The sequence below is a fragment of the Myripristis murdjan genome, chromosome 8 (genome assembly GCF_902150065.1).
Source record: "Myripristis murdjan chromosome 8, fMyrMur1.1, whole genome shotgun sequence".
Lineage (NCBI taxonomy): Eukaryota > Metazoa > Chordata > Actinopteri > Holocentriformes > Holocentridae > Myripristis > Myripristis murdjan.
Window position 1 is genome coordinate 3,899,315 of NC_043987.1, and position 14,309 is coordinate 3,913,623.

At 39.2% G+C, this 14,309-nt stretch overlaps 1 protein-coding gene across 1 annotated transcript; it reads right to left on the reverse strand.

The window, feature by feature from the left end:
- Window positions 1-433: 433 nt before the first annotated feature.
- Window positions 434-13,252, reverse strand: hao1 (hydroxyacid oxidase (glycolate oxidase) 1). Its single transcript, XM_030058315.1, has 8 exons — window positions 13,116-13,252; window positions 9,795-9,946; window positions 8,087-8,357; window positions 7,819-7,991; window positions 7,181-7,272; window positions 3,512-3,670; window positions 1,749-1,818; window positions 434-559 (listed from the first exon to the last, which is right to left on the reverse strand). Exons 1-8 carry the CDS (start codon window positions 13,250-13,252, stop codon window positions 492-494), a joined length of 1,122 nt encoding a protein of 373 aa, XP_029914175.1. The 3' UTR covers window positions 434-491.
- Window positions 13,253-14,309: the final 1,057 nt, after the last annotated feature.

Genomic DNA, 14,309 nt, shown 5'->3' on the forward strand with positions numbered 1-14,309 from the left:
AGTTAGGCAAAAATCCAGGAAAGTTACTCATTAGTTTCTATAAATTGTAATCACATGACTTTACTAACTTCTCACTGACACTGACCTTTGACCCAGACACTCCAAAAATTTAATCTACACATCCTTGACTCATTACCAGTCCCTTTATGAAGTTTCATCCAGATCCCTCCATTAATTTTTGAGTTATCTTGAGAACAAACAGACAATTGGAATGGTGTGAAAACCTTCCATTCAGCTCTTTTGGCAAAGATAATGAAAGGTATGGTATTGCCAGTGTCATAGTTAACTTTGTATCAACAAGTTTGAGTCAGTAAACTCAAGAGATTGTTTTTAATACAGTCAGCTCTAGCACGTAACTGTCACTAAGAAATAAATAACTCCAATGTTCAATCCCAGAGTTTTTCAGTTGCACAGTTTATTTGTGATTTCTGCAGCCAAACAGAAGACAGTGAACTCCACCAGACTACAAGGGGTTTCAGCTGATTCCTTTGTCACATTCTGCTGGTTTCGTTCACTCTCCTCACTAAAGACCTGCTGATTTCTGATAGAGAGCGACAACCTGTAGATACACAGTCACACACACACACACACACACACACACACACACACACACACACACACACAAATAAATAGTCAAAATATGTCTGATACGTATGGGACGCCAAATGTTACCTTGTGAATGGCATGCACACAACTGATTTCATGATGTTCATGATGGTTGTTATTTGTAAATCCATTCGTTTTGGTACAAGTGATGAAGGACAAGGTCAAACAGACTGAATATTAAATATAGCTGGCAGCTTTCATTGCCTTTTCTACCTTGTACTTGGCCATAGAGTGCTGTTTTTGTTTGCAAATGTCATCTGGGTGTCGAACCAAATTAGCACACCCAAGATTGGTATGAATGCGACAGTTTCATGGGTCATTGTATGCAATTATCATGCAAACTGGCCATCTTTGTCAACACATGGCTGGTGTTTCAAATTTGTTTGGGCCGCATGGTTCAATGATGTCTGATGATACATGTCTGATGATGATTCATTAAAATCATCCAGCCAGCCTATGACCTTTATGCTTTAGGTCCATTTGTGTGCCAAAGCATAAAACAGCCTTAGAAATATTTGCAGTAACATTGGCTTGTGGTGACCATGTGGTTTGGGTTTGCAACATATCATTGACTGAGCATTGAGGAACTGTTAAGCTGAGCTGTGAGGATGCTATGTTCAAAGTTTCACTGAAACTGAAGCTTTTGCTACAAAGTTCTTAATGTTTAAAGCCACTTTCTGGTATAGCACCAACATATGGAAACTGAAAGTTTGACCAGGTGAAGGCACAAGAGGCGTGCGTCTGTCAACACAAAATTTGCCTCTACCAGCCTGCAAAGTTCAGTGTCTTTTGGGAAGTGAGTGAACCCTTAAAACAAGAGCAGGACAGGAAGAAGAATACATACAAAAGCAGTAGGATGCCAGCACCCTTGGCACTTGGATCACTAATACAATTAAAATGTTACCTTTATAAACCGCAAAGGAATACATTTTCATCTACAAAATGTATGCCACATTTTTCAAAACTGATTTTGTGACACATATTACACAAGATAACATTTGGTGCCCAATTCCAGGTGATTCAGTACTTATAGCCAATCCACGGAATGGAAACAGTTGATGATTTATTGAGCATTAACTTTGAAATGTATCTGTTTTGTGTGTGTGTGTGTGTGTGTGTGTGTGTGTGTGTGTGCGTGTTACCAGCCAGGGCCATGGCCAGTCGCAGCTCTTCTCTCAGAAGCTCCAGAACCTCAGAGACTCCCTTGTCCCCCTGAAGAGATGGATAAAAATAACATACGGTTTTCATGTGGTCTACAGAATATATAATTAAAATATATGGTAGTAAATGGGCATATGAGATGGACACTTTAACAAATCTGCCATACATGATTTTTTTTAAAAGACAAGTATATATTTGTTGAGAAAGCAAGAGGAACATGTACGGTGGTCTTATTAAATGTTTACTAATTTGTGTAGAAGACACAACACAGCGTGAAAGTGAAAGTTTGACCAGGTGGAGGCGCAAGAGACGTGGGTCTATCAACACAAAATTTTCCCTTACCAGCCTGCAAAGTTTAAAGTCTTTTGGGAAGTGAGTGAACCCATCAAATGCAGAAGAAGGAGAGGAAGAAGAACACATACAAAAGCAGTAGAATGCCAGCACCTTTGGCAATAGGATCACTAATAAAATGACTACAATAATTACTGTCAAATAATCTAAAAAATAAGTGAGAACTCGGGTATAGAAGGAGTTCAGTTAGGACTTTTGGTTTGCCTAAAAGAGGCTCTGCCAAACAGATGATTCATGTGGGGTAAGTACAACCTAGCCCAGGATGCTCCCAGTGGGGATGGGAAGATGCTGGCCTCAAATATGGATCTAGATGGACAATGGAAGGAACACTGGAGTTCCTAAAGCTGACACCCATGCCTCTGTGGTTGAGGCAGGACTGGAGGAGTTGTGAGGATTGTCAGCCATATCCCTGGTGGAAGTCACTGAGGTAGTTGTGAACTTCTTGGTCAGTCAGTGGTTGCCTGCTGGCTGTCATGGCTGACACGTCTCTTCAGCGGCGCATGGATGTTGGGTACAGTGCCAGACAGGGTGGCTGTTTCCATTTTTGAAAAGGGGGACCAGAGAGTGTGCTCCAACTAACAGGGTTTAACACTGCTCAGCCCTCCTGGGAGAGCTTCTACCAAGGTGCTGGAAAGGAGATTGGCCGGTCCTCTGAACTTTCGATCATATCATTCTCTCATAGGTCCTGTGTCTACCCAACATCAAACTGAGGAATGCTTAGATGGTATTTATGTCGCCCCCATGTAGCTTTGCTACCTCATATGTGTTCCTGTTGTCAAGTCAAGTCAAGTCGATTTTTATTTGTATAACCCATTATCACAAATTACAAATTTGCCTCAAGGGGCTTTGCAGCAATACAGCGTCCTCTGTCCTTAGACCATGTTGTCTTTCCTATGTAGACCCAATGTACTGTGATCTGAAGATTGTTTTAAAGTAAAGTCTCTGTGGTAAAACTGATGGAATACCTAGATTGAACCTGTGTAAGCAAGATGCTTTTGCAATTTTAGACTTAAAGTCTATGTCGGGCTGGAATCTAATGTATGCTACCTGGGGAGTAACAATGCAGATTCCATCCTGGCCACGGAACAGTCGACAATAGAGAGGTCATGTGATTTTACCCATCCAGTCTACATGTGCTTTGTGGACTCAGAAAAGGCTTATGACCACTTATGACAGTGATTACATTATCTTTGAGGTGATGAAAACACAAACAGCTTGCTCTAAATGTGGATATTCATTGAATTGCAAAAATAAACTCATCACATAATGTTATAAATATGGATTAATAATGATTGTCATCATGATAAATGTTGAAATTCTGAGGTTAATCACGATTAAAAGAATTAATTGTTTGACAGCCCTAATAAAAACAAGTATTACTACAGAACATTACCTGACAGGCCAGGCCCCATAACACGGGTCGTCCTATGAAGACAGCCTTGGCTCCCAGGGCTAAAGCCTTCAGGACGTCTGTTCCGCGCCTCACTCCTCCATCCATATAGACCTCACAGCGACCCTGGACGGCATTCACCACCTCCTCCAACACATCCAGCTACACACACACACACACACACACACACACACACACACACACACACACACACACACACACACACACACACATACATACACATACTCTTCAGACCAGGTTTTATTGAGACTGATAAAATAGCTTTAGTGCAGCTATACAAAGAGATTAGGACTATTGCTAGTATTAGGTCTTTGCAAACATAGTCTTAGTGTGTCTCCACAGTGTAAGCAACACAATCGACAAATCACCCAAAGTGACTGGGTCTGCTGATTAGATTTCAACGCTTTCTTGTTCCCTCATCAATATGATTGTGTTTTTGTAAAAATAGTTCTGTCTGGCAAAGGCACAATGGATAAGATTTTGATTTTGGTATTAAAGGACCATACCAGGGATTTTGAACATTTTGCCTGTTTACTACAATTTAGCCACATTTCACATCACAGCAAACTATTTTGTAAATCATGTGGGGTACTAAAGATTTAACAACATATAATCAAAATCAATCCATTTTCAAATTAGAAGTTTTGGTGGAAACAGGCACCCCATGATCTTATGCTTCTGCAGCTAACTAAGTCATGAACATTCACAAATCACAGAAGTGATAACTGGCTTTATGAAGTAAACCTTTCCCGAGGGACTATTTTCTGGTGGAGAGTCTGCATCACTTCACCATATTTCAAGTCATCAAAACACAACAGTGCTGGTGGTGATGGAATACTGGTGTGAAGAAAGTTTGAAGTCTCTGAAAGTTCATTTTCATATCGTAGTGGAATTAATTAAAATCAATGACTGGAGAAAAAAATGATATCTAAAATAATGAGTTCTAAAATATCACTGCTTGCTTTGGCAAAGGATGAGCACAAACATGAAGTATATACACTTTGCAGGTTGATGTCCATAATTGTATATTGTATATAGTGTATATATATACTTTCTACTTTATTTTTATTTTTATCTATTTTTTTTTCTTGCACAGTGCTGGAGTTGTTGCCATTACATTTCACTGCTGCTGTACTTGTACATACATGCATGTGACAAATAAAAATCTTGAATCTTGAATCTTAAGACCCACTGACCCAAGTGATTCTTTTAACAAGAAATTAATTCTACCTATATAAGGTAAGTAATGTCAGCGAATATTATATTCTTTTAACAGACCTTTCATTTTGTCTAGTCTGGTGATTTCTCTCTTCCAGCTCTCTTCCATTATCATAGGAGTCATAAGATGCCTGTAAAATATTGATTCTTCTAAATCAGAAGGTTTGATGGCCATGGATTCTTGTCTTCCTTACACTGCAGCTAAAATTATGAACACATGGTATGTCGATGTGCAATTTGAACAGTGTTTGTCCTGTCCGCAAGAGTGAGATCCCTTATACATTTCATTAAAAATATTCATTCAGATATATAAGACGATTTCAGGAGTGATGCCCTAGCATTTGACTTCAAACTACACATATTTTAAAATCCATCATCCATTAAAATCCTTAACTGGTGAAAGAGCTTGAAACTATACTGCCATAGCAACTTGGAAGATAAAAATCAAGCTCTCTAGTTAAAAACAACAACAACAAACAAACAAACAAACAAAAAACACTTGGAGAAAAATGCTTGTAAACTGGTGGAACTACTTTGTTTCTGCATTACCTTGGCAGGTTTCACATACCAGGAATGTAAATATACAGCATTGAAGAGGTCTGTTGTGTAGTGATACAGAAACAAAATAGTTCCACCACTTAGTGAGCAAGAAAAGCTAGAAAAGATCATTGATAATGAGTCTCAAACAAAGTGTCTTTTTGTACATCCATCAAGACTTTTTTTCATCAAAATCAAGTAGTGTGGCCAGATCCTTTTCATATACTTTGGACAAGAAGTGCTCATTTTGTGACAGAAGGAGGTAGTGGGTCAAAGTTGGAGGACCTATACTCTTGTATGGTGGAGAAAACAAGCCCTATCACTTTAAAGCTGCACTAAGGGATTTCTGATCACTAGAGGGTGTTGAGCACTCAAACTCTCAAGCAAACAAACAAGGTTCACAGCAGATTGCTTGTACACAACTGAATATTATGGTGAAAAAAAAAATGTTTTGGGGGGGATGGAAATGAGGGATACATGTCACCCTCACAAGGCTCTTGGCTTACTTGGATTATTTTGTCTCTGTCTCTAAAAAAAATAAAGTGAAGCTACAGACTTTCAGCTACAAGGTAAGCTGCTTTGAGTGAACCTTTTCTGTGGCTGCAGTGCTGATTGCAGCAACAAGGGCAATTATGTGGGTGATCTGAAATCTGAATCTGCTTATTTGCAGGATGTTGGTTTCAGAAAAGTTTTAAATGAAGCTGAGGCAGCGAGAGGTTGAGGTAGAGGGCAGAGAAGGAGTTTATTCGAACTGATACAAAATTTAGAAAGCTCAAACCACTGGCTGTAAATTGTATGGCGGAACACAGACCCAAATGTGATGAAAAAGGCTTTCTACTACAGTTTTTTTCAATCGCTTTACCTCCTCTGTCAACTCAGAAACCATGTTATCAAAACAGTTAATCCATAGGCCTAATGAGAGACGCTCTTCCCAGAATAACACATTTTGTTTGCAAAATGCTCTTACCATGACAAAACATTTCAAACATGCAGCAAAAGCAGATTTTGTCACCGCCCAATACAACTTGCAGTCACGCGAGTTAATCCAGCCACTCACTCACTTCATGCTCAACACCAAAATGCAACATACCCTTTTCAGTCTGAGCAGGGTCAACCTTACTTTTTCCTGTGTGTATTGCAGTCATATTTTTTTGGACAATTTAAGTAGTTACATATTGTAAAGCAAGTAACAAAAGCCAATATTTCCCTCAAACAACTGCCCAAATGAGTAGATTCCTTCAATCAGCTCTACTGTACTGTAACACAGCTGACAGCAGAATACAAAATACAGCTATCAGTTTGTGTGCTAAACATTCAAATGTCAACTTACAGTAAAGAACTGCATCCAAACTCAGAAAGACTTTGAAGTGAAATTTTACTGTATTGATGGCAAAAACTGAAATACTGTAATTCACATACAGTATTACACAGAAAAACTCAAAGCAGTTGAAAAAAAATACAGAATACAATTTATAGGCCCCTTTTTTGTAGGTGCATACTGATTGATTGGTGAATGGCGATTTATGGAAAGGGTAGTGATGCAGGTGATGCAAAAGCGATTGAAAAAAACTGTAATTGTGCACGGTGGTGGCTGATCTGCAGACAGATATATATTTTTTATTAACATATGTATCACTATGATTCTCTGTTCTATCTCTATGAACAGTAATTGTCCCAGTGTTTTAATGGGGAAAAAAGTTTCATTTAAGGCTTTCCACAGCATTCTTCTGTGGCTGTAGTCAAGGAGGAAGCTCCATCATATTCATATAGAGGTGGAAACCACTACCAGGTTATAATCTGATATTTTTTTAAAGGAGACCATCAGATGTGTATTAGTGAGGCTTTCAAAAAACCAGCACACACACACACACACACACACACACACACAACACCTACTGTGGCAGGAACCCCGTCCAGCTGTCGAGCTCCATGATTGGACACCAGGATGCCATCAACTCCATAGTTCACGGCTTGGATGGCATCCTCACCTAAAGAAACACACATGCACACACAGGTTATGTGCACCCAACTTAATTATAACAGAATCCCTAAGATCCCAATATTTGTTGGAAAACAACAACAACAACAACAACATTTTTTAGGCTTAATGAACAAACTATGACAAAACTACAGAAAAAAAATTTTTGTTTTGAATAAAACCTTTATATTAACAGCCTGCTGAAGGGCACCTGGGATTCAAAGGGTTAAAACTTTTGTCTCTACTATAAAGATCTAATACCCAGAAAAACAATTTGCTATGTGTGGCTGACAGTATGACACTAATCACAAATGTTAATAAAAATCTACTGTTATATTCGTCCAGTATCTCATACTCATATATCTCACACGTTCTTAGCAATAAGGTTATTTACCCCGCCCGATCTTATTCACAAAATAATTCGATTAGTATCTGTCAAATGACATCACATAAAGTAAAAACTGGAGACAAGACGCACCTCTGCCTCCTAGAAGGTCTTTATGTCAGACACCCAATATACTGGTGTGTGAGTGTGTGTGTGTGTGTGTGTGTTTACCGGTCAGTATTCCTTTGACAATCAATGGTAGTTTAGTGTGTTTCTTCAGCCACGTGATGTCATCCCAGGACAGGCTGGGGTCTATTGCCTTGGCAACATAAACTGCCAGTCCACTGTCATTGCCATAGTCGCCCTCAGAGAAAGCCAGTGTGGCTGTTGAGAAGTTAGACATACTAGACACACACACATACACAATTAATTCTTGGCATTGGCGATAGGGTGTACAATATGTGTTTTCTTCTATTGCCAGTGTTATTTTGGTTCCTACCTCAGGTGTGAGGGAAGTTTAAAGCAGTTGCGCATGTCATTCCACCTCCTCCCCAGGTACGGTGTATCCACGGTGACAAAGATAGCCTTATAGCCCGCCTTTTCTGCCCGGCGGACCAATGACAGCGTAAGCTCTCTGTCTTTATAGATGTATAGCTGCAGCCACATGATACCTGCGCTGCCCTGTGATGATGTGGTGGCTGACATCACTTCCTCTATGGTAGAGGTGGCCCAGGAGCTCAGCATCATGCCTGTCCCCGCTGCCTGACATGCTGGACACAAACACATTTAGACTTGATGCTTTTATCCAAAGTGGGTTGACTTTGGTCTTTTCTACATCATAACTTCCACTAAAGCTGGATGGGGTTTATGTTTTTGCCCTCTTCCATCTGTTTGTCTGTTTGTCTGTCAGTTCATGGGCAGGACATCTCCAAAAGTTATCTATGGCTTTGCATGAAACCTGATGGACAGGTTGATTGTGAGCCAAGGAAGAATTGATTAATTTTTCACACACTGACTGGCCAAAGAGAGGTGTGGCCGTGGGCATGTCTTCACAAAAAATGATATCATGTTCTAACAGATTTGCGCAACATCATGGGACTTTGTTGAAAGCTTGGTTATGTGGCAGAAACCACAGATTAGAGGGATGTGGCAGTGGGTATGACTAACTTTTGGTGAATATCCAACATGTGGAACAGGCATCTTGATTTTTTTTTCTCTTGAATCTTTCTGCTAAGCATTTGTGAACACAGTGCTGGAGGTTTTGTCACAAATGCCCTAAGTATCCTTTAAATTGGCCAGTTAATTAAGTTAACAAGGATAGTTTAACTTGGTCAGTTTAAAAGATTCTAACTTGTGCGGCCCCACTGGCTCACCTAGTAGAGTGCGTACCATGTATCAAAGCTGAATCCTTACTGCAGTGGCCGGCGCCCAGGGCCTTTGTTTTATGTCATCCCCTCTTTCTCCCCTGGCTCTCTGTCTCTTTCTACTGTCACTATCAAATAAAGCAGAAATGACTAAAACAAGAATGTTGAAACGATTCTAAATTGCTGCATGAGGAGGTGAGTGGGGGCTGAGTAGAGCGCAGTAGCCATAAATTCATGGACTAGTGGGTGACAATGTTCTTCCAAAGAACAAAGATTAAAGGCCTGCACCAATGGAGCCAGACAGGGGTTATGTTTTCATCCCTCTCAGTTTGTCTGTTTGTTTGTTAGCATGATATCACAAAACGTTTTGTAGGCCTACAGATTTGCATGAAACTTGGTGGAACGGTTGATCATGGGCTAAGGAAGAACTGATCAGCTTTTCACACAGAGCATTTTCATTTTGGTCTTTTTGAACTGCCATGTCTAAAATACCTAAGGCAGTACCCCTTTATAAACAAGCTGATGACATTTAAGTTACTGCTCCTGCTGACCCTAGCTGTCGCTGCTCTTGCATTAGAGTACTTGAAACATACCTAGTGATGGGTACAATTCAAGTTTACTAATTTCCTGATAAAGTAGGTCGTGTCTTCTTTTGTTTTTTCATTGCACAGGGCTAACTTCTGCATTTCAGTTGGTGGTAACTATTAACACTCATTTACTACTCTCAGTAAGCAACTACAGCACATTTTATTCTGTGCCAGCCAAATGACCACAGCAAACCGTCCCATGACTGTTCTACTCTATTCAAGTTCTAGGGGGCGCTCTGTGTGCCTGTCTGCCTACCTCTGGCCGTAGCTGTCTCTCCCTCCGGGTGAGCCATCCTCTGCATGGCTGTCGCTCCGACACAGACTGGCATGCTTAGCTTCTGGCCCAGCAGAGAGGCAGACAGGTCCACCTTTGACACATTCCTCAGCATCCGAGGAAGAAAACGCCACCTACACACACACACACACACACACACACACACACACACACACATATTCACACACTAACTTATTCACACACTTTAATATAACTACATTAATGTATCGCAACTTGACTTAGTGCTGATTAGGAATCGGGATTTCAGGATTTCAGAAATCAGCAATTTTTTATTTTAAATCGAACTGAATACATGTTCCAAGGTCCAGGTCCTTCATGAGGAATGAATATATTGACTCCTAAAATAAAAATCCTGCTCAAAAGATATTTTCATCTGTTTGCTATCTGCTCTGTCAGGTGAACTTTTTGTATTTTTAATGTGTGACATGTCTCAACTTACTGCCCTCATCAGCATTAAAAAACAGTAGACTTTGCATTGCCCTGCACCCATATCTTTTACAGTTTATACTTTGAGTAGAGCTGGCCTTTGTTTCCTCCTCTAGCTGCAGGTCAAAGTATAGCCATGACGGTTTATGCTTTCTAAGTAACATTACCTTTGTCACAGCCTGTTGTGGATGATTTATTAATGCCTACTCCTTACCTAAAGTGAGAGTGATGCATCTAGTGGAAACAAATTGGTGAACAGAGGTGATCTACAAACCCCTGAACTGCACTCCAGTCAGTCTTCTGAGTGCTGGACAGTTTTACACATCTCTGATTAAAACTGCCACCCTTTATGAAGCAGGGAATTCCATATCAATTATAATAAAGGAGCTGAACAAGTACAGTGACAAGTACAAGTGTAGTGATACAAGTCTCAAAGGAAATCACTATAGCCCATGTAAGAGGGTTAGAGCTGAGTAAATTTGAAGAAATAGTAGGACAAAAAAGATGTGACATTGTGCAGTGTGGAAATTTTAATGCCTATAGCACATTGTGGGGGAGTGACAGAGCAGGTGATAGAGGAAATATTTGGATAGGAAAGACTAGTGTGTTTATATAATGGCTGTAATGTTAGAATTAAAGAGGAGTATCTACCCCAGGTTTTACCTTGGTGTCAAATGATATTGCAGAATTATGGTGTTAGAGAGTTTATGAGAAAGGAATGATAAGAAGTGATTATGGTCCATTCATTTGTGAAACATGTTTAAACAAACCTTCAGCAACAGAATAAAGGGAGAGGAAATGAATATTTGAGAAGGGAAGAAGATGGAAAAAAATCAGCATGAGAGCGCTTAGTGTACGACACACATTGAATATGAGCAGGAAGCCATAAAACAATAACATAATAAAATAATACGTATAAGAAAGGCATCCTTACTGTCCATGCTCAAAAGCAAAGGTGTAATGAAGAAGGGGTATATTCACCATGAACAGAAATAGGAAAAGAATAGAGCCTTCAAATTACTTAGAATTTCCCTATAATTTCCTCAATTCACTCAGAAATGAAAGAGAGGAAGACAACACCACTAGGGGGGATGTGAAATAATATTAAAGAGTAGGGAATAGTCTGAAGAAAGCTTATTGAAACGTGGCAGCAATACTGGGGAAAGTTACAAGGAAATCCAAGGAAAGGTTAGTACTGTGAGGCAGGGGAGCGTACAGGATAGAGCATGTTATAATGACAAGATTATGAATAGGTCATAGTCACTTATATAACACCATATACATCATATGGAAACATCCATTAGGTATATATAAAAATGTCAAAAGTCAGAGACAGATGGACAAGAATTGCTAGAATGTAAGATCTATGGATCTGACACAGAAGATATGATTAAGGAAATCAAATTAAGAGAGAGGACAATAAAAAGCATATTGGATTATGAAGACAGATCAACAGAAAGAAGATACTAATTTTATTGAGTGAGAACAGAAGAATTAATAGACCTTTTTCACAGCAGCCATGTTGACATGCCAGTGGGGTAAACACAGGTGTTTCCAGTTATATTAATAAGCTTAACAAGGATAGTAATTCAGGTTTTGTTCATAAATGTCAGTGTGACAGTTGTGTTTGAGCTGCCATTCATGCTGGGAGAAAGGCTTGTTGAGGAAGCAGGCAATAAAGCAAGGCAAGCTGTCATAGTTGTTCCATATCAGTATAGTCAAATATTCATTAAATGGAATTAGAGGTTATACAATTTCAAACATAAGCCTACTAACAATAAACTCAAACTCAAACATGAACTCGAACTCAAACATGCAGTGTCTTTGCAAACCTGCAATATTACAAGTTATATGCTTGTTTTTATGAAGCAGCAACCAGCCTCATTCTTCAGTGTGACATTCTAGTTTGTTTACTTCTTTACACTGTGTTAACAGTGATTGTTGCAGTAGCCTTTTTTTGGCCATAGTTCGATGAAATACCTTTGATGTAGCGAGCTGCATTTTCTTAGAAATATTGTATTGTATTGTATTGTATTGCAGCTAGCTACTTTTGTCAAAGGGTAGCTTAGTTGTAGCTTAGCTTCTTTAATTCAAGAGTAGCTGGTAAGTTGTCAAGCCACAATAAGACTCCATGTGATCATAACCAATCACTACACTTAGAAAATATAGGAAAATGAGGCCCAGGTTGATTTTGAGCAGAACTGCCCTTTAAGCAATAGGATTCTGTCAGGTCAAATCAACAGTGCAATACTGCTGTGCATAAAGTCTGTTTATAAGTATACTTTTTACATATGCTCAATTTTCTTATTCTGCATTTATGTGTGTAATATTTTTGTAGGATTAATGCACATATTTATACATTATGCAAAAAATGCACATTTTTTCTATTCAACTTGGTTTAATGCACAAGTAGGATTGATGCACATATAATGCACATTTTTAAACAAATTTCTGATGCACAAATTTTTATATTTCTTATTTCTTTTTTCTATTTCTCATAAACTCATTTATGCTGATAATATATTCTTTTTTTCTTGGGAATTTGACTGCAACTGCAGCTGACCCAATTTCTCTTTGGGGATCAATAAAGTATTTGTGATTCTGATCCTGAAATAGCCATTTTTGGGGAATCCTTTGGATTTCAGAGAGCTGAGGTGACTATCCTGAGATAGTAGAGACTTAGAGAATGAAACTCTCAAAACAGTGCTGACACCAACAGAAATCTATGGCTTCTGGATACAATTCAAAGTGACAGCACTAACAACGCTGTATTTCACCAGGGCTGCCATGCAAACCGAGCACATTAATTGTCATGTGTAAGAGTGTGTGTTGTGTGTGAGTGTGTGTATTTTATACCTGTTGAAGGCAGCCGTGTTGTCAGCCAGTGTTTTTTGCTCGTCAGCCCCAGAGGAGTAGTAGTCATAAATGGCTTTAGGAAGAACTCTCCTGGCTTCCTCCTCAAAGTCACCTACACACACACGGTGCCCTGACATCTCTCACTGTAAAACACCACCAAACACCAAAACATAAAACCTGCCTGGTTTGACTCCGGCTCGCTGTCTGTGATTCTGACATGGAGGGAGAGAGACAGCTGTCATCAGCATACATAACCGCTTTAATCATTAACCTGCTTGTGGATTCATTGACCTTACTCTCTTGCTCTCTCTCTTTTTTAAAGATTATTTTTTGGGGGGGATACCTAATTCTCACTGGACAGTTTACAGTAGATAAAGCCAGAGATGTTACAGAGTCCAAGGTAGAATTCAGATCTGGGGTATCGGAGGTACATGGTATGATCCTAAACTAATCAACCCACGATACAGTAACAATGATGCCTGTCTGACCTTCTTCACTTCTCCTCAACCACCCTCCGACCCCACCCCACCCACACTGGCCCTGACCTGTTCTGTACCATGTCAGAGGCTGCTGCATCTGCTGGTAAGACATCCAGCACACAGACATCCACTGTGTGTCTAGGTAGAGTTACTGAGTAATCATATATCTCCAGCTGGCTGCAAACTTTGAACCCAGAGAACTTAATGTTAGTGGTGTGTGTGTGTGTGTGTGTGTGTGTTGTTTGCTGGACAGTGGGTCAGTGCTGATGATAAAATTGTTGATGTGGTTCTAAAAGACAATACTGGTCAAAAACAAAAACAACAAAAAAGGTCAAAAACAATATTACATTCTCCACACCACAAATATCATTAATGCATGTGTCATTTATGCATAAGTATGTGCGTTTATCTTTCAAAAAATTTTACAACAATAAATGCAGACATTAGAAATTGAGAATATGTAAAAAGTATACCAATATGCACCATATATACAGGGGTACTGCACTGTTGAATTGCTGTCACATCCTACAGGAATAAAATTATCGCAAAGTTTAATAGTTAATACTAATGATTATGATAAAGAATTAAGGACACCTCCCTGAGCTAACTATTCATAATTTTTATTTTAAAGTACAAACTTCTTATGAACTAATACTGTTAACTAATATCATGAACTAATATATTAATCACCATTAATACATCAGTCATCAAGCAT

What these genes read in the sequence shown, in the direction of transcription:
- hao1 (XM_030058315.1), bottom strand. Translation starts at nt 13,252, where the DNA reads ATGTCAGGGCACCGTGTGTGTGTAGGTGACTTTGAGGAGGAAGCCAGG. An exon ending in TGGACGGGGTTCCTGCCACA is followed by an intron (nt 3,671 to 7,180) that starts GTAGGTGTTGTG and finishes GTGTGTGTGTAG; the next exon opens with CTGGATGTGTTGGAGGAGGT. An exon ending in TATGGGGCCTGGCCTGTCAG is followed by an intron (nt 1,819 to 3,511) that starts GTAATGTTCTGT and finishes CCATCTCTTCAG; the next exon opens with GGGGACAAGGGAGTCTCTGA.